The sequence below is a fragment of the Lepidochelys kempii genome, chromosome 16 (genome assembly GCF_965140265.1).
Source record: "Lepidochelys kempii isolate rLepKem1 chromosome 16, rLepKem1.hap2, whole genome shotgun sequence".
Classification (NCBI taxonomy): Eukaryota; Metazoa; Chordata; order Testudines; family Cheloniidae; genus Lepidochelys; species Lepidochelys kempii.
Window position 1 is genome coordinate 7,659,183 of NC_133271.1, and position 24,279 is coordinate 7,683,461.

The 24,279-nt window shown below is 41.9% G+C and overlaps 1 protein-coding gene across 20 annotated transcripts in view; it reads left to right on the top strand.

Moving 5' to 3' along the window:
• The window catches only part of ZNF618 (zinc finger protein 618), a 325,146-nt gene that overhangs the window by 203,574 nt on the left and 97,293 nt on the right, over positions 1 to 24,279 (top strand). For 13 of the 20 annotated variants that reach the window (XM_073314152.1, XM_073314161.1, XM_073314164.1 and 10 more), the window contains 4 exons: positions 2,968 to 3,224; positions 7,735 to 7,830; positions 12,378 to 12,455; positions 24,095 to 24,133. In XM_073314152.1, coding sequence (XP_073170253.1) covers positions 2,968 to 3,224; positions 7,735 to 7,830; positions 12,378 to 12,455; positions 24,095 to 24,133 — 470 coding nt within the window. Of the gene's footprint in view, positions 1 to 2,967; positions 3,225 to 7,734; positions 7,831 to 10,545; positions 10,687 to 12,377; positions 12,456 to 24,094; positions 24,134 to 24,279 lie in introns of those variants that run through there. The other 7 variants (XM_073314168.1, XM_073314166.1, XM_073314167.1 and 4 more) reach the window with 4 other exon arrangements.

Here is a 24,279-nt window from a genome sequence, read left to right on the forward strand (position 1 = left end):
CCTATGCCTTGCTGCTATTCTCCTGAGCTTTTCCTGCCTTTCTGGCTCTCCCCATCTCTGGGTTTGCCAGCCCTCAACTCCCTCCTCCCAGGGAGTAACTGTAGGCTCCTTGCTTCCAACACACTTCCCTTCTCCCAGGGAATGCCTGTAGCCTACTTCCCTGCAGCCCCCAGCTGCTCTCAGCTACTGGGCTTTATACGGGCCCCTCCTGTTCCCATCCCGCTGAGCCTCATTTCATCAATCCCTGCTCCCTGGCTCCTCCTCCAGGTGCAGCCCAGCTAGTCACCTTAACCCCTTCAGGCCTTGTGTGGGGTGGACACCCCACCATAGTAGGCATGGCCTATATTCCTTGTTCCTAGAAGGTATGACCTTTCATTTGGCTGTATTAAGATGCGTTTTTAATGGGTCCAGTTTACTAAGTGATCCAGACTGATCTATGTGACTTAGCATTCCAGTACTCTTTGTGTCATTCACAAACTTTATCACCTGTGCTTTTATATTTACTTCAAGATAAGTGATGAAAAACTGAATAGTGTCAGGCCTAGAATCAATCCCTGCGGAACCCCATTGGAAACATCCCCATTTGGTGAGAAATCCCATTGGCATCTGCTTTTTGGGATCTGTGAGTTAGTCAAGTTCTTAATCCATTTACCATGTGCTTTATTGATTTTGTATAGTGCTAATTTTTTAATCATAATGTTGTATTGTACTAGATCATGACTTACAGAAGTCCAAGTAGATTACAGCTGCACAGTTGCCTTTATCAGCCAAACTTGTAATCTCATCAAAGAATGAAATTAATTTTGTTTGACAAGATCTATTTTCCATAAAACCATGTTGACTGGTGTTAGTTATATTTCTATCTGTTAATTCTTTATCAATTGAATCCCATATCAGCTTTTCCATTATTTTGCCTGGGATTGATGTCAGGTAACCAACCTCTAGTTATCCAGGTCATCTGGTGTGCCCTTTTTGAACATTGGCACAGCATTAGCACTCTTCAGTCTTCTGGAATTTCCCTGGTAGTAAAGAATGTATTAAAAATGAGCATCAGTGGGCCAGAGATCTCTTTACCAATTCTTTTAGGACTCCGTATTTTATAACTTTTAATTTAGCTTGATAGCTACCTATTTCCCCCTTTTTCCATTGGTTATGTGTTACTTTTTTTTTCTGATTGCTGCCTTCACTGTGCCACTGAACTAGGATAGGCTTTTAGCCAGAGTTGTTCTCTTTCCTGATTGTGAAATCAAGACTTTGGGGACGTCTAATAAATTCTTCTTAAAGAACTCCTTATTTTCTTTGACATTTTTCTGTGTAAATGCATCTTTTATCAGTTATAAAAGCTCTGAATGATTTTCAAGAAAACTTGGGTAGATAGGGGAGAGCGTGCCTCTATCGGGGGACTCAGGAATAATTTCCTTTCTGTTTGGAGGCTACTAATTATACATTTCATTTTTTAATGAGAATGAGGGGGTGAGAATGTATAATGTCTGGCAGCCCCGTTGTGACTGACGCATTTGAAAGAGAAACTCCATATCTGTGTAGGAGGACGTGCAGTAATTGTTACAGAAGATTGTTCTCATTGTTCATTTACTCCTCTCCTTTCCATCCCCTCACTACCATCCCCGGTGCAATTTTTCTTTCAATTCTAGCAGTGACATCCTGATCAGTTGCCTTCTTTGGGCTGCACCACATACTATCTTTTCACCTGATATTATAAAATAGTATATGGTTAGTTTTACAGTATATTTATTAGTACTTTGTGATGTCTTCATTTAAATATCCAAAGCAATGGGGTTTCCTCCTCTTCCACTATTTCATGGTCTAATAGATCTCTGCAGTAGCATATCTTAACCTGATATTCATCCTAAGTTTTCTATTACTTAATTTCATCCATTACTCCTAGTTATAATAGCACATTAAACTCTGTTTGGCAATTCTTCTGTCTCCTTGGTGTTTTCATTGTCTAAATACTGTACAGACCCTTAGCATGTCTGCTACTCCATAGCCTTTGGTCAGCTAAGGCACCGTGTATATATATTCAGCTCTTTTAGTCTGTCCTTATACATTGATCCTGCAATCTTCCACGTTATATTTGTTCATTTTTGAATTTCCTCCAGTTTGTTTATACCCAATGCTGGTGACAAGGTGCCCAAGATGGGACATATGAGTGAATTCAAGACAGTCAAATAAAGGGACTGCATTCTGATGATTTCTCTATCTGTGAAGCCCGAAACTGCTCATTTTCTTTTGCTGTCATATCACATTACCAGAGTAGAATGAATTTGCTGCCCATTATCAGCTGTAGATCTCTGTCAGATTTTTGTTTTCCAGGTTTCTCCCTTCTGGTAAGTATCTGTGCTTTTAAAAAGACTAGTATCGGGGTAGCTGTGTTAGTCTGTATCCACAAAAACAACAAGGAGTCTGGTGGCACTGTAAAGACTAATAGATTTACTTGGGCATAAGCTTTTGTGGGTAAAAAACCACTTCTTCAGATGCATGGAGTGAAAATTACAGATGCAGGCATTATATACTGACACATGAGGAGTTTTTAAAAAGACTGTTTTCCAGCAAGATGGTAGCTTTGTTTTTCCAAAGTAGAATCTCATTTTCTTTCATGAGTCAGTTTGTTGATGCTATTTAAGGTTGTTTTCATTACTAATAAATAGTTTTATTACTTTTGTAAGTACTTAAAATTTTATCACTCATTTATCACAGACACATACAAACATACACAGTAATCTTAAATAAACTGTAGTAAACAGAAGTATCTTTATTTTGGTGTCAGTAAATAAAAGTTGAGCTAGAAGATAAGAATTCTTATTTTCTAGCTCAACTTTTAGTTACTGACACCAAAATAAAGATACTTCTGTTTACTACAGTTTATTTATCTTTATTTTGGTGTCAGTAACTAAAAGTTGAGCTAGAAAATAAGAATTCTTATTTTTTCCTCTTCCCCGCACCCAGGGAGCACTTGAAGAGGAGTCCGAAGAGCCCGAAAGCAGAGGGCTCTGATTCTGTGACATCTCAGTCCTCGCCGAGTGAAGAGCCTGGAACGATGACAGAGGTGAAGGTGAAAACAGAGATACCAGATGACTATATTCAAGAGGTTATCTGGCAGGATGACACCAAAGATTCCAAGAAAAACGTAAAGGATGGGCCAGGAGATGTGCCAGCAGAAATATGTGTGGTGATTGGAGGGGTCCGCAACCAGCAGACACTTGGTAAGCTACTGGCTAACAGGTCTGTTGGTGATTGGTTCCTGGTTTCCCAGTATGAGTCTTGTGAAGTGTGGGGAGAGCAGAGAACCTCTGGAAAGGAGGTTGCTGAAAGCTCAGCTCTACCCAGTAGCACTAAGATGAACTTTTAAAGCTGAATCTACATCCAGGAACAAGATTATTCAATCTCTGTCTCTTTATTATTATTGTTCATTTGTATTACAGTCATGCCTAAAGACCCAAGCAAGAGCAGGGTCTCTTTGAGTTAGGTACCATGTACACACTCTCTCTCTTTCTGTCTCTCTCTCTCTCTGCCCTGAAGGATTTACAATCTAGATAGACAAGAGCAAGGAAGGAAGAATTATTATCCTCGCTTTACAGATGGGACCCTGAGGTTCAGAGAGATTAAATGACTTGTGCAGCAGCACATAAGACATTGGTGGCAAAGCCAGGAATTGAACCCAGATGTCCCAAATGGAGCTGGTCAGAAAATAGCGGGTGGGATCCCTGGAGAAAATTTTGACAGAACTGAAAGATTTACTTTTTTTGTAAAAATTTTATCAAAAACCCCAAACCCCAAAACGCTTTGGCTGGAAACTGGAAATTTTGGATTTCAGCTGAAATGTTTTGTTTTCAGCAGTCTTGGGCTGACAACATTGGCCAAAAAGTGCCGAACGCTGAAATATTTTTGGTTTTCTGACCCCAAAAAATTGAATTGAATTTTTTGAGGGACGCAGACACTTTCCATGAAAAGTTTAATTGAGATAAAAACCAAATTTTCCGTTAGAAAAGTTTTGGAAAATTTTTAACCACCTCCTGAGGCAAGTGCCTTGAACCACAAGACCATCCTTCATCTTTCTCCTTATAAGTATTCCAGAGAGAGGGCATTTCTGCAAGCTACTGAAAGAGGGACACAGCTGCTTTCAACAGTGACTCCTCCACCAAAGTGTGTTGTAGCTCATGAAAGTTTATGCTCAAATACATTTGTTAGTCTCTAAGGTGCCACAAGTACTCCTTTTCTTTTTTCTAAATGGAAGGGCTTCTTCTAGCAGTTTAACAAGGCTGAGCTCCAAAAACAGTTGCTGAAACAAGAATAAGTCTCATGTGTCAGGAAGAGGAAGGAGTTAGACCATGGGGAAAGCAGTTTATTAGCTTTAGGGACTGGGAAAAAAACTAGTATGAGTTGCCTGGAGTTATCATAGTTTATTTGCAGTTAGTATTAATGTTTCGTCTGCCCCAATGATTTATTTCTGATTTTAGGCTCATGATCGTAACCCCAGCTTCTGCAAAGAGAACCCCTAGAACTTGTCATTAGCCAGGGGCTGGTGCAGGGTGTTGGATTTTTCTGATCCTCTTACATGGTATTTGCCATCTACTCCCCAGCTAGAACAGCTATTACAAAAGGCACTTCTCTCCTCTCCTTTCAGGTTGGAAGTAGCAGCAGCCCATGAGACCTAACTGGTGCCTGGCTGCTGACCTTCCATGGCCTAAAAAGGGAAAACTGCTGTTTCAATAGGGGAAAGAAAGGGTGAAGAGAAACACTGCAGGCCTGTTTGATCCCATAATTAGATCTACCTTAATATCGATATAATTTGGTGGAAAATATATTCAGAATTGTGTGGGGTCTCTCTGCCCCTTAATTCCCTGCTCCCTGCTGGTGAAGAGGAACACCAAGTGGAGTGGACCACCGACGGGCTGGAGCTCCACAGGGCTGTCCTGGAAGGAGAACTGGTGATCAGGTGTCCCAAGGGACCTCTGTCACAGCAGGTACCAGTGCTTTGGCAGTGCCCCGCCTGCCCCTCCCCAAAGGGGCTGTGACTCCAGAAGCCATAGGTCTGTAGATTATCCTCCAAAGAACTGTGCATGAGCTCCCCCTGCTGGCTTCATGTCAGCGGGCAGCTCACAAATACTGTTCCCGCAGAGCTGTGGTTCCTAGATAACTCTGACAATTAGGGTGACCAGATGTCCCGATTTTATAGGGACAGTCCCAATATTTGGGGCTTTTTCTTATATAGGCGTCTGTTACCACCCATCCCCTGTCCTAATTTTTCGGACTTTCTATCTGGTCACCCTACTGACAATACTAGTGCAGAAATTGAGACATCGACAGAAGGCAGCCATGTTGGCATCTGCTGAACTTGGAAATGCATCAGAATGCCATGTCCACCGAGGGCAGGACAACCCTCGGGGATGATGCATGTTGCCGGTAGTGGGAGGTTATGTTGTGGGAGGGGAAAGAGATCCTATTATCAGGTTTGAAGCAATAAGGAGTGAACTAAGAAAATGAATGGGGGAAATTCTCTGAGCCAGCAGCGCCCCTTTAAATGAATTGTGCATCATATTTTTTTTATTTTATACCCTAGTTGCTAGTTCTCTTTAAAGCCAGCTGGATCCTGAGGCCATTGGCAGTTAGCAGCTGATTCCATTGTGCAGAGTCCTGTGAGTGTATCCATTCATCAGGCCCCTGTTCGTTTGGGAGGAGGCACGCAGGCTGGAACTGAATAACTTTTCTGTTTGGCTACCAAGTACTGCACTCTGCGTGAACTGATGTGCCCAAAGAACTGTTTCTTGGGGTTTGTCAAACTGGTTCCCAGTCAGTGCTTGTCCCCCCCCTCACCTTTACTGCCCTACAAAAAACACAAGCTGGCAGTATTGCCATAGCTGCAGACATCACCTGGGCAGTTGTTGGCTCACAGGTGGCATTTTGCTGCTGTTCTTCGTTTGGGGTTAGCAAGCTTGGACAGCTTTGTAAGGGAAGGCTGCTTGCTGTCGGCAGTTGCATGAGGAGCTCTCCCTGAGATTTACCTTCTGAAAACTTCACTGTGAATTGAACCAGTTGCCCATTGTTTCAATTGCTTCAGCAGTGAAGGCAGACTTGGGTGGGGTTTTACTTTTCTTCGTCAGAGAAATTGAGACAAGAGGTGTTTAAAATGGTAATTTTATAGGGGGTATAACAGTAAAAGAAGAATTAATGAGAGGGAAGGTAACAGATCCCCTCCACATTCTATAATGTGCCATTACCAGCCCCACAGAGTATCGCTTTTCATATCGTGTGAGAGTTGTTGTAAGGTAAATAAGAAGTGGATTGTCCACATCAGGTCTGCTCTACGTCCCTTGATGACAGTGACCGTGAGGGTTGCAAAGCATATGGAGATTTCACAGATTCCACAAGGAGCTTTCTTCACCAGACAGAGCTATGGCTCCAGGGGCCAGTTTGAAATCTGGACCAGGTGGCTTTGCTCCTTGTCTGAGATAGATGTCGCCCCTTAGCTTGCCCTCAGCCAGGATGTACTCTTGCTGTTACAGTTAGGCCTGCATTGTTTGAGGCAGATGCATAGAATTCAGTGTTTCCCAATCCTCTTATTTAGTGACCTGTCTCCAGAAATCTGGACTGCTGCAAACTCTGTTCTCACTGGCTTTGGAGCAGCCCAAACTCCATGGTGGATTAGAGTGAATACAACTAAATAGGGTTCAAGCAGTGGTGGTGCCCAGAGTATTAGTCCCTCAAGCTTGACGTACCAGTGCTGGTTCATCTATGATTAGTGACCACTGGGTTAGAGCACTTGCTCATCTTCTTGTGGCATTGTGTCACAATTCAGGCATCACAAGCAAGTAGAGTTTACAGAACAATTGGCAGTAACTTTGGGACCTGATCAATATCTGAATGACAAAATTCTGACAACTCAAATCCCTCTGTTCTCTAAATCTTGACAGACCAGACTAAGGAATATCCGGATGGCCCCATCTGTTAGTAGTTTCGAACAATGTGCAACTCAGAAACGTAATTTTACTGGGGACCTCACCTGCTGCCTTTGGGCCCCAGGCTGTCTGAATAGCTCCAGCACTGATTTTTCTTGGAGAGGTGCAGCTTGGCAGGCAGACAGACAGACATGCTCCCACAAAAATCTATCTGGGAGCCAAGACGCAATGAGTGGGACATGGCCCTTTCTACTGGGAAAGTGAGAGAAAGGGGAGATGTGACTGGATGGGATTTTGTGACTGACCTAATGTCTATCTTATAACATTGCGAATTTGATCATTTCAGTGTTTGGACTTGGGGGGATTATGTCACCTGGGATTTGATCAGGAGGAATTTTGGGTTAGACTCCATTTAAACCCTCACACGTGGGCCAGTGATGCAGCATCAGAAACTTACTGAGGAGGGCTTTCCAAGTGGAGTGGTGGGGTCATAAATGTTTGAGAGGAAATGAGGAGTGAGATAGTGGTTCTGTGTGAACCCTTTTGTTCTGAAGCCATCAAGCTAATTTGTACGTACTTGATTCAATCCAGGGTGCAGATGCCTCACCTACTAAGCAGCTTTGTGATTTCCGATATTTATGCTGCATTAGACCATGAGGCGCAAAACCTTAGAAAATTCTGCATAGCCTTTGACATCCTGGTACAAGGACAGGAAATTACTCAAGTGTTTGACATTTTTACTGGGTTTCAACCCTCGTTATCTTTTGGAAATTTATCCACTTTAAGGGCTCTTGTCTGATTTTTTTGTGCAATTTAGATGGAAAAGCAGTGGAACACAGCTCTCCTGTTGGATATTCACGAAATCGATACTCAGGCACCTGGATTTTTGACCATGCATTGAGATACACATCCGGTATGTGATGGAAGGGTGTGAAAGTTTAACCAGGGATCACAGAGCAAGGGGAAGCTCTAGATGCAACTGGCGTGTTGCACAAATTCCAAACACAAGACTCAGGAAAAAATCTGGCAAAGTCTAATACACCAATTAACCACGTGCCCCCCACCCCCATCTCTTTCCATACCTCAGGTAGTTTTAACCTGCATGACTGGTCCCAACGTGGCCAAGAGCCCAGGGTGGCCCCAAGTCCATAGCAACAGTGGCAAATCATCACCACCTTCTCTCATTTTGGGGGTATGTGTGGCTGTTTCTATTCCCTCCCCTCCCAGAAAAGCACTGCAGTGCAGGATCTTCAAAACACAGGCCTCTACTTTTAGGGTTTCTCTGTTGTAACCTGAGGACTCCAGTACTTGCTTAGTTCCCGTGACAACCTCCTCAAGTTGTCCTGTCTTCTGGGCCTGGTGCTTTAACTGTTCTCACCTTACCACTTGAGGGCTCAGAGGAGTTGGCTAGATGTACCCTCATTTGAGGATGTGGAGCAAACACTCTCTGGGAAATTAGCCCAGAGCCCAGGAGAATATCAGCATAAGGAGAGTCTATGTTGAGTCAGCCCTCCTGCTTCTTTTATATTATGCCACAAGCAGTCCCTGTGCACCAGGCTTTTCTGGAAGCTTCTATTTTAGTGTTCAGTACTGTGAAAGGTCAGGGGTTTGACCTGTGTATACATGGGGAGAAAGTAAAATGGAAACCCATAGGGTCTCAGTGACAGTGGATATAGAGCACTGGCCTTTGGAGATCTGGGGTTCAAATGCTGACTTAAGTCACAGATGACAAGGAGTTTGGTGGGTCTTTCATCTTGGCCCTGAGTGTCCACATCTCACACTCCCATATTTTAGATTACTAGCAGGATCTGCCCAGGAGAAGTCAAAGGGTGGGCTAGCAGAGGATCAGCAGCCTTGGCAAATCCATTGGCCCATAGCCAGCACTAATAGCCTTTCACCTCTTTTGGCATCAGATTCATGGACACTTGTTTTCAGATGAGAAATCTCCTGTGTTCATGTTGGAAATGCAAGTTCAGCTTCAGGTTTTTGCTAGAAGGCAACACGTGGTCTCATATGTGGGCTATTTTTTTTTCTTTCTGGAATGCTGCTCAATTAAATGTACTTACATGCGACAGAGACTATTTCCAGGGGAGTGGGGAGAAATATAAAAGAAAGACATACAGGCTAAAAAAGATCAGAATAGAGCCCCTCGTTCTTTTTGTTTTCTCCATGATCTTCATGTATGCAAAGCTGTCCCTGGGTATTTGGCTGGTATTGCTGTCGGTTATCGCTCATGTTTTCCTCTTGGTGTGACAGATCCTTAACAATCAAATGAAATTGTTATTCTTTGTAACCCAAGTGGTAAGGAGTATATTCATTGACTGGTTATATTCGGTTTTGAGTATGCCTATAAAAAGAGGACTTGGGTTTGGGGAGAAGTATAATGAATCATTTAATATGTAAAGTGATGTCAGAGGGATGATATCAACCTGTTGAGGCCCAAAATTTGGCCTACTTTGAATTTCTTAAAATCTGCTACAGACTGACCCCGGGATTATGACTCTCTTTTCATATTCAAAAAAATAAATCTCTTGCTAAGAAACAGATGGAAGTGGTTTTGGTTTGCTCCCCTCCCTGAGTGTGATTCCCTTTCCGAGAATGAATACAGCATGTTAGATAGTGTTTCAGAAGACATCTTACTCTGACACTGCTATAGCACACTGTACTGTAGTGTGTTCTTGCGAGCGCCCCCTGCAGGTTCAGCACCAGTGGCGAGGAATAAAAATACCCTTTGCAACACAAAGGACATTCCCATAGCAGTGTTGTTTATTCAGAGACAAAGACGACTTCTGCTCTGTTAGAAACAAAAGTGATACAATCCAATCAGCTTCTCCCAAACCAAAAGGGACAGGTCATTGAATGAATCATTGAATCATAGAAGATTAGGATCCTAGTCCAATCCCCGCTCAAAGCAGGACCAACATCCACTAAATCATCCCAGCCAGGGTTTTGTCAAGCTGGGCCTTAAAAATCTCTAAGGATGGAGATTCCACCACCTCCCTAGGTAACCCATTCCAGTGCTTCACCACAGGCCTTTTTGGCAACAAGGGCACACTGTTGACTCATATACAGCTTCTCGTCCACTGTAATCCTTTTCTGCAGAACTGCTACTTAGCCAGTCAGTCCCCAGCCTGTAGCTGTGCATGGGATTCTTCCTTCCTAAATGCAGGACTCTGCATTTTGTCCTTGTTGAACCTCATCAGATTTCTTTTGGCCCAATCCTCTAATTTGTCTAGGTCACTCTGGACACTATCCCTACCTTCCAGCATATGTACCTCTCCCTCCAGCTTAGTGTCATCTGCGAACTTGCTGAGGGTGCAATTAATCCCATCATCCAGATCACTAATAAAGATGTTGAACAAAACCGGCCCCAGGACCGACCCCTGGGGCTCTCCACTTTGATACCGGCTGCCAACTAGACATGGAGCCATTGATCACTACGCATTGAGCCGGACAATCTAGCCAGCTTTCTATCCACTTTCTAGTCCATTCATCCAATCCATACTTTTTTAACTTGGTGGCAAGAATACTGTGGGAGACCGTATTAAACCTTTGCTAAAGTCAAGATACATCACATCCACCTCTTTCCCCATATCCACAGTGCCAGTTCTCTCATCATAGAAGGCAATCAGGTTGGTCAGGCATGACTTGCCCTTGGTGAATCCATGTTGACTGTTCCTGATCACCTTCCTCTCCTCCAAGTGCTTCAAAATGGATTCCTTGAGGACCTGCTCCATGATTTTGCCAGGGACTGAAGTGAGGCTGACAGGTCTGTAGTTCCCCGGGTTCTCTTTCTTTCCTTTTTTAAATATGGGCACTATATTTGCCTTTTTCCAATTGTCCAGGACCTCCCCCGATTGCCACAAATTTTCAAAGATAATGGCCAATGGCTCTGCAATTACATCAGCCAAGTCCCTCAGCATCCTTGGATGCATTAGATCTGGATCCATGGACTTGTGCATGTCCAGCTTTTCTAAATAGTCCTTAACCTGTTCTTTCACCACTAAGGGCTGCTCACCTCCTCCCCATACTGTGTTGCCCAGTGCAGCAGTCTGGGAACTGACCTTGTCTGTGAAGACCGTGGCAAAAAAAGCATTGAGTACTTCAGCTTTTTCCACATCATCTGTCACTAGATTGCCTCCCCCATTCAGTAAGGGTCCCATGCTTTCCCTGACCTCCTTCTTGTTGCTCACATACCTGTAGAAACCCTTCTTGTTACCCTTCACGTCCCTTGCTAGCTGCAACTTCCAGTTGTGCCTTGGCCTTCCTGATTATACCCCTGCATGCTCTAGCAATATTTTTATACTTCTCCCTAGTCATCTGTCCAGATTTCCACTTGAGAAGGAAAGGGCAAAAATAACAGTATACAGATAACTGGTTGACATATTCCCTTGAAAGATATCACTCAGCCAAGCAAGTATGACCAAGAAACAAAAAAAGCAGGTGCATATTTGCTTGAATTTGTATGTGAGTGTGCTTTGGTCACACTCATGCTCCTTTGGTGTTTACTCACTTCCATGAGTTTTACTGGCTCTGCATGGTCAGGAAAAGTAAATTTAAATGATACATTTTCAAATAGCTGTGGAAATCAAATTTTAAATTCACACAAAGTAATGTTCCCCCCCTCCAAACTTCCCCCTTAAATGGGAGCAGAAATAGCGCTCCATGACTAATCATAGCTAACAGCACAATTAACGAATTGTGTGTCCTGCAAAAAATGTTTTACAACCAATCCATAGAGGGTTTTTTTCCCCCAAAGTATAAGAATTTTAAATAACAAATCTATTTGAGGAAGTCTCTAACTGCTTATGAATGTTCCATGAGCAGGAGAAGCTAAATTAATTGACAAATAATTTTGTCATTGCAAATTACTCTCCCAGCTCAACTTTTCTGTCTCTGTTACTGCTGACTGCTTCTAGATACATATCTTCTGAGATCAAATAAGCAAGCTGAGAGGTGGAAATACAGCAATAAGAAGAGTTTTACCTGTAAAGGTCTAAAGTTGATTTTTATCTATCTGGTATCCTCCTGGATACTTACCAGATCTCTTTGTGTGGTAATTACATGGCTTGAGAAATTTTGAAGATAAAAAAAGGGGAAATACTAGTTCAAGATTTATTCTGACAACTAGAAAATTATTATTTTATTATTTATTATTATTATTATTAAATCATAATTCAGGCTATATTGAGAGTAGTTCTTCCAAATTAATAAAATTATAAAGATATACTGTAAATGTAAATGCAGTAAAATATGTCAATTACTCTTACTCTTAGTCATCAAGAAAGGATCTAGAGGTGGACAGTGGAGTATAAATTTCCTTAACTCTACAAGCCTTCCAAACCCTCTCTTGCTGACAGCTGCACTGTTCTCTCATCAGTTTGTGATTGTGTATCATGGGGCCGTCTGCTTGTTACTGATCTAATATGGTAATATGTACTTTTCTGTCCTGTTTTTCAGGGTCTTATGAGTGTGGAATATGTGGGAAGAAATACAAGTATTACAACTGTTTCCAGACCCATGTGCGAGCGCATAGAGGTATCTCTCTCTTGCTCAAACTTTTGAGAATCTTAGGTTAACGTTCAGGCTTTTGAGATTCCTCTGCTGCTACTGCCAGTCATTATAAGGAGCCTACCAAGAGCCACTGTTAGGATGAACTCTTCTGTAGTCAAAAGGAAGGGGGCTCCATTCTCCAGCAGTATTCTTTCTGGACATCACCATGAGCTACTACATTCAATTAAGTTAAATGAGATATCAGTGAAATTTTCTACAGGGGTCTCTTACTCTCCTCTTGTGAGGGGCTGTGATTTGGGATGCACTGCTGTATGTGGCCACGTTCCTCTCTGATGCAGCATTCCAAATGAATCAGCAATCCAGTTCCTGTAGTCATGGTAGGCATCTGTCCATGGCTCTCCAAATTCCTGCCGATCGGTATATTTTGTTGGGAATCAGTTGGGTAAAGACAGGCCAAAAAAAAATAGTTCAGTATCTTTAAGGATATTGGTGCATTGTAAATAAATTATCCAAAGCACTTGTGTGTCTCCAAGGAAAATAATTTTATGCAAGTAAAACATGTATGATGATCATGTTTGTCATTACTTAAAACTGACTGAGATTCTTAACATTGGCTGCTAAGTCCTTTATCATATTTTTCTGTAGTGTACTGTAGTGTCTCCATACCATCTTTATATTAAAGGTTGAAATGGCACTTCCAGTCAAAATCCCTTTTCTCAGTTTACTGTAACTTTCAAAATGTACTTCTGGTATAAAAACAATGAGGAGTCCGGTGGTACCTTAAAGACTAACAAATTTATTTGGGCATAAGCTTTTGTGGGTAAAAACCCACTTCTTCATTTGCATCTGAAGTGGGTTGAAGAAGTGGGTTTTTACCCACGAAAGCTTATGCCCAAATAAATTTGTTAGTCTTTAAGGTGTCACCGGACTCCTTATTGTTTTTGTGGATACAGACTAACACGGCTACCCCTCTGATACTTCTGGTATGAAATTTCTCATGCTTGGGCTAGTGAATATTCTGTGAACATTTTCTAGAAGTCTGACCATTTTTAAGTATCTGAGCATTTAGGAAAGCATTGCTCGGCTGTAAAACTTTTCTGTTGTCATTCAGAAATGGCTTTATTGAAAAACTGCACACTTGGCATGGTCAAAGCACTTCTTTGACTTCTTGAAGCAATATGATTACAAAATAACAGATTGTGCAATAACAGAATTATGGACTTTTGAAACGGGGACATCCAGCATACAGGTGCATTTATTTTATTTCACTTCAGAGACTAGCACTGAGGTGTGTCTCTGAGTATTTTAGGGGTATCTTTTTTAAGTGCCCGCATTGTGATAACACCTGCATGTTTTTTGGATATATTTCCTTTGACATAATGATTATGGCTGGAATTTTCAAAGGAGCTGAAGGGAGTGAGGTGCCCAATTCCCAGTGGCTGTTTTGAAAATCCCAGCATAAAACATTATAACATATATTAAAGATGAAAATTACAAATGTAAAGTCTCAGAAGTCCACAAATGTGTGAGTTAAAAGTGAGTTAACTCTTCCCATTTCTGAATGTATACTATAATCATCCTTTAATTACATTGTTACATACTATTTCTCAAATAATGCAGTATAATACTATACAATTTCTTCTACAACCTTACGTACACATTGGTAGCATGTTCTAATATTTTGTGCTACTTTGTGAATGCCAGCAAAATCCCTGACCGTCACTTATATAAGCAATACTGCAAATTAGTAGCATACCATAGTTGAAGCAAAACATAAAGCAGTAGTGAACTGCATCATCTGTTGGCATATAAAATGTTTGCAACTGTAATATTAACTGTTTCAGTAACTAAATTGTAAATTTGTTGGGGCAAAGACTATTCCTTACTGTGTTTCTATACAGCACCTAACACAATGGGACCCTAATCTCAGCTGGCGTCCATAGACATCACTGTAGCATAACTAATTAAGTATAGTATGTCACATTTTATTGCAAAGACATGATTATTTTTAAGTCAATTAAGTACTTAGGGTGAAATCCTCTCTCTCTCACTTTCTTTCTCAAGTGTTAATAGGAGTGTTTCCTTCAGTGGAGAAAGGATCTTATCCTTAGCTTCTGAAAACATACATTTTTATGTCTGTTTATGGAGAGAATTAGTTTCCAAATCATTTCTACTTGTGAATTTAGAAATATGTCAATAATTTGCAGATCAGAGGTGAACAAGCACAGTTTTCATATGCAACAAATTCTTAGATGAAATTAAATAATCTTTCATACCAGTTTTAAGAGCATGCACCTGGTACTTGGTGAAAATAATACTTGAATTTTATTAAGGCAGTTTGAGGATAGGTAACATTCATGATATAAATTAGCTATTTCTTCATATATACAATCAAATCAGAAATCATAAATGTAGGGAGCCAGAGCTCTATAAATGTCATTCACTGATAAATAGATTGTGAGATACTACAGTAATAAATTACTGTTCAGAGGTATATCTGTCTGTAGAGGGAAAATATCCTGTTGAATGTATACACTACATGTTCAGTGAAAAAATAGTAAAAAGCATAATACTGTATAGAGAGAATGTTTTCCATTGAGCACAATATACTGGACCATTCCAATAATGAGGATGAAATAAGTGAAACCATGCAAGAATGAAAGAAGTGTATTGCAAGATGCTTTACATGTGTATATAAAGTTGTAGAAAAAAAAAGTGTATATTATATTTTAATGGGTAACAGTATAAGATGACCATGTCGTTAGCACATGGGCCGATTGAAGGTTGTAGATGCAACCATAACTTTGGCATTTCCTCACTGCTGAGTTTTTAAATTCATAATCTTATGTCCACGTAATTGGATTTTAAGTCCAAAGCCACTGGTAACACTGCTCCCCTGGCTCTGTTTGACCCTCTAAGGCACTGGTACTTGAGACTCTCCCACTAGAGCTGGGCACATAACAGATTTTTTTGCTTTTTTGTCTGTTTCAGAAGCATGATGAAAAATTTGCTTTGGGTTGAACTGAATACAAAAAAATTTGGAACTTTCAGCAAGTCGAAAAGTTCAGATTCAAGTGAAACAAAACATTTCATTTTGATTTTGAGCATTTTAAGCACTTGGATTTTTAATAAAATCACAGAAAATTTCTAAATGAAAAGTCATTTCAAAGCAAAAAATCAAAACATTTCATTTTAAAATGTTGAAATTTTCAATTTCTTGGAATCTTTTGTTTGTTTCTAAACAAACCGTTTGTCAAAACTGCATGAATTCATGAAACATTTCAGTGTTGCCAAACTTGCATTTTTTGACAAAATTTTTGATTGAAAAATTTCATCCAGTTCTACCCCTCCCTCCTTTGTGCACGCTCCATCTTCCAGTAACTCACCCCTGGCATCTTGTAGTCACTTCCTCTTCACAGCAGTCAGAGAGGGACCCTTCTTTCAGCACCTGGATCTTCTGACTTCGTGTGCTACTTCTGCTTGGCTGTCCAGTGCCCTTCCTCTGAGCTTCCCAAGCCACCTGTCACTCCACAGCACTTTTTTCTTGTCTGTTTCTGTGGTTTTTGATCACTCTCGGCAAGTTGGCCTCAGCACACCAGCTCTTTTTCAAGGCCAAACAGCTCATTTGCGCCAAGCACCTTCACCACTTCTTTGAGGTCCGTTCTTCCATTGCTTTTTGGTGCTTTTTTGTGGAGAAGTGTCCAGTTCTCTTCTTCACTAAAAGGGTTCTGGGGTTTTTTTTCCTGGAGCAGACTAATGTCCTTAAAGGTTTTTGTTTCTTCTGACACCAAGTCAGTAGGTTCTGCTGTCATTAAAAGGACCCTGTCCGACTGCATGTCTTTCCATTATGATGTGGCTGGCCTACAGCTAGAAGATCTTGTACCATCAGAGACAGGACAGCTTCAATTGTCAGGCTCAGACCTGTTTCAATTCAGAATACATAGAAAGCACCCATATGGTCCACCCCACTTTACAAAGGATTATTATTGCCAGGATTGGCTTGTAGGAGGAATGTCATCATTCAGTGCTGCCGATCCTGTCCCCAAAACGTGTGGGATCACAGGCTCTCCAGCTCTTTTGAATTTGGTTCCTTTTTGGAATGTTTCTTACAGGAGTTGGCTTTTGTTTTATGGAGGACGCATCTGTTCGAGGCTTCCTATATGTTGTTGTTGGCAAGTATCTTCTCCCCACTTTCATTGCAGTTTGGGCCTATCTTTTTACTAGTCATGCTGCCTGATACTTCACTTACTGTTTCTTTTCTTGTTTGGAAAACACCCCTTTAAGCTGTTCAACTCTGTAAGTCAGAATCCTGTGCTTATGACATCTCTAAAGAGTGGAAAATTACTTTTCTGTAATTCTGACTTTCAGAAGAACTTCCAAAGAATTTTATGACTTCATCCACCTCCGCTGCCCTCCCAGTTTGTGGGGTCAAGGGTTCTATTTTGGAGGTGGTATGTTATTTTTTAGGTTGGATTATTTGTTCATCCTTGGGAATGGTTTGTTTCCTGTTTGAAAATTTAGCATTTACCCACAAAGAAGAGCCTTCCCCGCGTAATTCTGAACGGGTTGGACATTTCTAGGGAATGAAGTCCTGGCAGTTTGAGAGTTCAGAGTGCTGCGGGAGCTTTTGTTCAAGTACTAGTGCCTGAGAGCAAAGCATCGTAAAGTTCCTCTCCTGAGTGTAAATACATCTTCACAGGAGCAGAAGGGCAGAGAAGAAATTTCTCTTCCATACTTTTTCAAGAGGGAAAAATAACAGGGCTGTGGAGGAGAAATGGTGAAGTCAGAGTAGCTGAAAGACTCCTTTGCAGTGAGCTTAGAAGCCCTGCAAAACCAAAACCACTTTCTCCTCCTGTGGAGCTTCTAAACTGTGCTGGAGCACAAAGGTTTCAAACTATAATGCATTTCTGCAGTGATATGTCCACCACACTAACTAGCTGTGACAATGGATAGTATCACAGATGCCAGCATTAGCAAATGCTACTGCACCTGTTCTTCTTAAGTACTTGTAACTCACTGTATTTTTTATTTGTTTATAGCTTTTTAAACCATGAAAGGGCCTAATCATCAGTAGGAAGGAACCATCCTGAATGTTTTAAATTGTATAGTTCAGCTATATTTGAGTGAGGTGAGCAGAAAAGCATCTAAACATTTAATACTTAAGGGACAATTGCCTTTTCTTTCACCTTTCCATAACTCAAAAATGATTGAATTTATTTTACTAGACTTTCAATATATAAATTTAAAATAAAAAATCTGGGCTGAGACCAAGCACAGAAAACGTTTGCCCCAAGGAGTATTTTTCAGATAGTTATGAACAAGTGAAAAGAGGATTATAAAGCAAATCTCAATTTAATTTAATTTAATTTAATTCTAGCAAGAGCTACCAGTTCTGCTATAATAATTTGAGGATACTTTGGGGTTTTTCGACTGAATGACTACCGTTTTCATACAGCATGTTTTTGCTTTAAATTATTTTGTAACTGTACAATCAGACTCACTGACAGTTTTATTTCAGTATGGGTACCCCAGCTGGATCCTCAGCTTGTTGTAAATCAGTATAGCTCAATAGAAGTCAATGTAGCTATGTTTATTTACACCAGCTCAGGATCTGATTCATTATTATGATTATAGCAGGAGCAGAATTGACATCTTTAGTTTAGATTTCTATTTTAATCCTATTTTCATTCTCTGATAACTTTGCAAAGTTTTCAGATTGAAATTTTGCAGTATTGGTCTCTGCCCAAAGTTGATTTAAAAAAAACAAATTGATGGGCCAGAACCAGTTCAACTGTTTGAGAATGGAAATAATACACTTTTCCTATCCTATATATTTTTGACAACTTATTTTAGAACAGCTCTACTTCTGAAATGACTGGTTATAGAAAACTGAAATTTGACAGTCTGATAATCCTCCTTGAGGAAAAATGGTGTTTCTGGTATAGGTGGAAATTGGTTTTGATTTGACCAAGTTATCTAGCTTTGAAAATCATGTACCAAGCACATGCAGGAGCCTGTTTTATCAGAGTGAAATGCATTGAGACAGATTTGGTGAAGTCTGAAACTTTACATACTAGATCTCAGCCCAAAGATGATTTGGGGGTGGGTATTGTTTTGGATTTCATTCATTAAACTGTTTTGAGTTACACAAACAGGGAAAGTATATTTTTCCTGTTTAAAATAATTATAACTTTTCTGCACATGTGTAACTCAGAAACAGCTGAACTTTAAAATTTCATAGGTGGCTTGTTTCTTGCTAAGTTTGAAAGTATAGTAACAAATGATTAAAAATTGCTTTTGCGCATGCATAGTTCTCAGTTTTCATTCGGTTTATTTATGTTGTTACCTGTGGACTTCAGAATGATATGTTGCAGAATTCCATTGTGTCACAGCTAGTTTTTCCTTTTGTGACAGAATGGTGTCTTGTCAAATCTATAAAATTTGTGGAGAAATACAGTTGTATGACTTTGTAGTTCCATAGATGACTTTGTGTATTTCTAATCAGGTGCTTCAGTTTACTTCAGTGTGCAAACTTTATTACACATTTTATTATTTTTTAAATAATTACAAATATGTATAAAAATCTGCTTTCCTATCAGTCAGAAAGATTTGACAAGGTCCCATACCAAAGGCTCTTGAGCGAAATAGGCAGTTATGGGAGAAGAGGGAAGGTCCTCTCATGGATCAGTAACTGGTTAAAAGACCAGAAACAAAGGATAGGAATAGTCAGTTTTCACAGTGGAGAGAGGTAAATAGCTGGGTCCCCCAAGGGTCTGTACTAGGACCAGTACTGTTCAACATATTTGTAAAGGATCTGGAAAAGAGGGTAAACAGTGAGGTGGCAAAGTTTGCGGATGATACAAAATTACTCTAGATAGTTAAATCCAAAGCTGACTTGCTAAGAGCTACAAAGGGATTTCACTAAACTGGGTGATTGGGCAACAAGATAGCAGATGAAATTCAGTGTTGGTAAGTGCAGAGTAATGCAAATTGGAAAACATAATCCAAACTATACATACAAGGTGATGGGATCTAAATTAGCTGTTACCTCTCAAGAAAGAGATCTTGGAGTCATCGTGAATAGTTCTCTAAAAACATCTGCTCAATGTGAAACAGCAGTCAAAAAGCTAACAATGTTAGGAGCCATTAAAAAAGGGATAGGTAAATAAGATAGGAAAATATCCTTATGCCACTATACAAATCCCACATCTTGCCCACATCTTGAATATTGCATGCAGTTCTGGTTGCCCCATCTCAAAAACAAACAAACAACCTACTAGAATTGGAAAAGGTATAGAGAATGGCAACAAAAGTGATTAGGGGTATGAAACAGCTTCCATAAGGGAAAGACTAAAAAGACTGGAACTGTTCATCTTAGAAAAGAGACAACTAAGAAGAGGATCTGATAGAGGCTGTAAAATCATGACTGGTGAGGAGAAAGAGACTAGGGAAGTGTTATTTACCCCTTTGCATAACACATGAACCAGGGGTCACCGAATGACATTATTAGGCAGCATGTTTAAAACAAACATAAGGAAGTATTTCTTCACACAGTGCACAGTCAACCTGTGGAATTTGTTGCCAGGGAATGTTGTGAGGGCCAAAACTATAACTGGATTAAAAAAAGAATTAGTTAAATTCATGGAGGACAGGTCCATCAATGGCTATTAGCCAAATGTCCGGGACACAACCCCATGCTCTGGGTGTCCCTAAACTTCTGACTGCCAGAAGCTGGGACTGGACCACAGGGGATTGATCACTCAATAATTGCCCTGTTCTAGAATCATAGAATAACAGAGTTGGAAGGGACCTCTAGAGGCCATCTAGTCCAACCCCCTGCCCAGAGCAGGACCAATCCCTACTAAATCATCCCAGCCAGGGCTTTGTCAAGCCTGACTTTAAAAACTTCTAAGGAAGGGGATTCCACGACCTCCCTAGGTAACGCATTCCAGTATTTCACCACCCTCCTAGTGAAAAAGTTTTTCCTAATATCCAACCTAAACCTCCCCCACTGCAACTTGAGACCATTACTCCTTGTCCTGTCATCTGCTATCACTGAGAATAGTCTAGATCCATCCTCTTTGGATCCACCTTTCAGGTAGTTAGAAGCAGCTATCAAATCCCCCCTCATTCTTCTCTTCCGTAGACTAAACAATCCCAGTTCCCTCAGCCTCTCCTCATAAGTCATGTGTTCCAGTCCCCTAATCATTTTTGTTGCCCTTCGCTGGACTCTCTCCAATTTTTCCACATCCTTCTTGTAGTGTGGGGCCCAAAACTGGACACAGTACTCCAGATGAGGCCTCACCAATGTCGAATAGAGGGGAACGATCACATCCCTCGATCTGCTGGCAATGCCCCTACTTATACACCCCAAAATGCCATTGGCCTTCTTGGCAACAAGGGCACACTGTTGACTCATATCCAGCTTCTCGTCCACTGTAACCGCTAGGTCCTTTTCTGCAGAACTGCTGCCTAGCCATTCGGTCGCTAGTCTGTAGCGGTCATTGGATTCTTCCGTCCTAAGTGCAGGACTCTGCACTTGTCCTTGTTGAACCTCATCAGATTTCTTTTGGCACAATCCTCCAATTTGTCTAGGTCCCTCTGTATCCTATCCCTACTCTGCAGCGTATCTACCACTCCTCCCAGTTTAGTGTCATCCGCAAACTTGCTGAGGGTGCAATCCACACCATCCTCCAGATCATTAATGAAGCTATTGAACAAAACTGGCCCCAGGACCAACCCTTGGGGCACTCTGCTAGATACTGGCTGCCAACTAGACATGGAGCCATTGATCACTACCCGTTGAGCCCAACAATCTAGCCAACTTTCTACCCACCTTGTAGTGCATCCATCCAGCCCATACTTTTTTAACTTGCTGACAAGAATACTGTGGGAGACCGTGTCAAAAAACCGTTCTGTTCATTCTCTCTGAAGTGTCTGGCACTGGCCACTGTCAGAAGACAGGACACTGGGCTAGATGGATCATTGGTCTGACCCGGCATGGTGATTCTTATGTTCTTACATTAATCAAGCACAATAAATAATAGAACAGAATTGAACAAATACAGAGGTCCACAGCCCTATATTTTTATTTATTTTTAAGAAAAAACAAAGTGGTATTAATGAATTAGGGTTGCAAATTTAAGTATCAAAAAAGCTATGAAATGCCACTGTTAAGGTTTGCATAGTAACAAACTTGCTTTCATGGAACATGCAGAATATTTTGGATTATAATTAAATATATAGGTTATGAAATATGGGACAATTCAATGCAGCTTTGTAAACCTAAGCATTTGCATTTCTTGAGTTTTAACAATTTTTTCAGCTTGCAGCCTTACCCCGTTGTGTTCATGCAGGCCTTTGAATACAATCGTGGTTTGTGCTGTTTCTGGTCAGTGCTTTGTTTCCATGTGCAACATTAGTGACACTAGAACTGAAGACTGCAGTGTAATGCTAACCAGTCGGAGAGGGAAATCCTAAGGCTTTTGTCCCATCTTTTGTACAGGTCTTTCCCTCACTGGTCTCCTCCTCCATATTGCAGATAGCTATGCTCTCTCTGTGAATTTGGAGGCATGAAGGGCTGGATTCACAAAAGAACGTAGACGCCTAACTGCCGCCTTAGGCATCTAAATCCCAGATTTTGGCACCACTGGTATTCACAAAAGCCCTGTAGGCAGGGGTGCTGGAACAATTTGTATAGTGGGGGTGCTGAGAGCCATTGAACCAAACTGTAAACCCTGTATATGATGAAAACCACTTCAAGTCAGGGGATGCAGGAGCAGCTCCAGCACCCCTAGTTCCAGCACCTATGCCTGTAGGAGCCCAAGCTCACTCACTACCTAAATTTTTGAAGATGAAGTTCCCCAGGTATCTCTGTTTCTGCCTCTGCACATATGCGCTGCAGCCCCACACTAGGCACCCAGACACCTAAGCCCCAGAGCGATTCACAAAAAAATTGGCATCCTTCTATCTAACTCTACACAAAATAGCCATGGAGAGAATTGTTGGAGCAGGGGGACTGGATCCTGGGTCTCCCACATCTAGGTGAATGCTTTAACCACCAGGCCTCTGTTTGCACTCTCTCTGGCCCAGTGACTCTTTCTGTATCCACAGTGGAACAGCTTCAACAGGAGAGACTGAGGGATCATCCCACCTTGGTGCTTAGTGCATTCATGTGCGAGGTGGGAAACCCCAGTTTAAATCCCTTTTCATCAGGCTGAGGGGAGCGGGGGGGTTGAACGTGGGGGGTCTCCCACATCCCAGGTGAGCGCTGTAACCACAGGGAGGTTCTCTTCCTCCTCCTCTTGTGGCAAAAAATGCCTTAGGTTCCTAACTCTACGAGATGGTTCATAGCTGAGCTATAGGGGGCCTCCTCCATTCTGGACATAACATGAACTTCCTAGAGGGGCGGGCCTTAGGACATACCCCGCTCTTTGGCAGCTCCCATTGGCTAGCTTGGGCAGCTCAGTGCGCTGGCTCTTATGAATCCCATTCCTAGGGGCCTGACTCCATTCATTCATTGTACAGGGAGCCTGAGTACTAAACGCAGGCTGGGTTTAGTGTGTGGGTGCCAGGTGGTCTGTCATACCGAGGAAGTCAGACTAGATCTGGTGGTCCCTTCTGACCTTAAATGTTATAATTCTAACTCAGGCTTCAGGAATACCAGTAATTTGCTAGGCCCCTAAAAGTCTGGCCTTGCAACACTGAGCGTCGCAGTGAGAGCTCTCTCCCACCTAGTGCACCAGGTAGCCACTCTCTCAACTCAGGGCTTGTCTATACGTACAGTGATGCAGCTGAGCCGTTGTGGCACTTCGTGAAGATGCTACCTGTGCAGATGGCAGAACTTCTCCTATCCTTGTAGGTACTCCACCTCCCCGAGATAGCACTGTCTGCACCAGGAGTTCGGTCAGTATAACTGCATTGCTCAGGGGTGTGGATTTACCCCTCCGCGATGTGGTTATACCAACAGAAGTCTGTAGTGTAGACCAGGGCTCACTGACATAGGGACTTGTTGGGTTGTTTGGAGCTGGTTTCTAAGCATCTGCCTTTCTGTGCTGGGCAGGAGGAAGTGACAGGTTGTGACATTTCCATTTAAAAAGCAGCCCATTGTAACATGTCAGAAAAGAAATGCACTTGTTTGGGAATGTGCAAATGAAAGCAAATCACGTGTTTCTGGACTGGAGGCCTTTCACGACCAAGCGCTGCACAACAGCGACCTGGTCAAGACCTGGTCAAGCCTCAGTCCCCTTCTCCACCTCCTGATAACAGAAGCTCAGCCTTTCACAGCCTGCTTAATCTGGAGAGAGCCTTCAGAATGAGCCCTGCAAATGCTAAGGTTCCTGGTGTGCTCCTCCCTCAGTGGGACCCAGGTACCACCAGCAGGCCTGCTCGGCTGCGTTCAGAGCCACAGATATCCCTGCAGTCGAGAGCTGGCATCCCCAGGGCCTGCTCTCTGCTGAATCTGCTGTGTGGCGTATGTGTTACAGAAAAAGGGGCTAGCATACAGCTATGGAATGGGTATTGCAGAGGAGGAGAAATCTGACTGGAGGATAGAGAATGAAGAGCCAGGAATTACAAAACTCCAGCCCCCCAGTGAAACAGTTGAAGACGCTGTGTGCTGTCAAACGTCTGGCAAGTCTAAGTGCAGCTCTTTCTCTTTGCAGACACTGAAGCTGCCTCAGGTGAAGGAGCCTCACAAGGCAGTAAGTACTAACTTTGCTGTGTGTGTGTGAGGGGGGATTGGTGCATGGCGTGTGTGAGCACATGGAGCGATGGTTGTGGGCGTGTTCCTGGGTAGGCGTTTTACTTCGCAGCAGGTGAAGATCTCTTTCCATTCTGTTGAGTGATA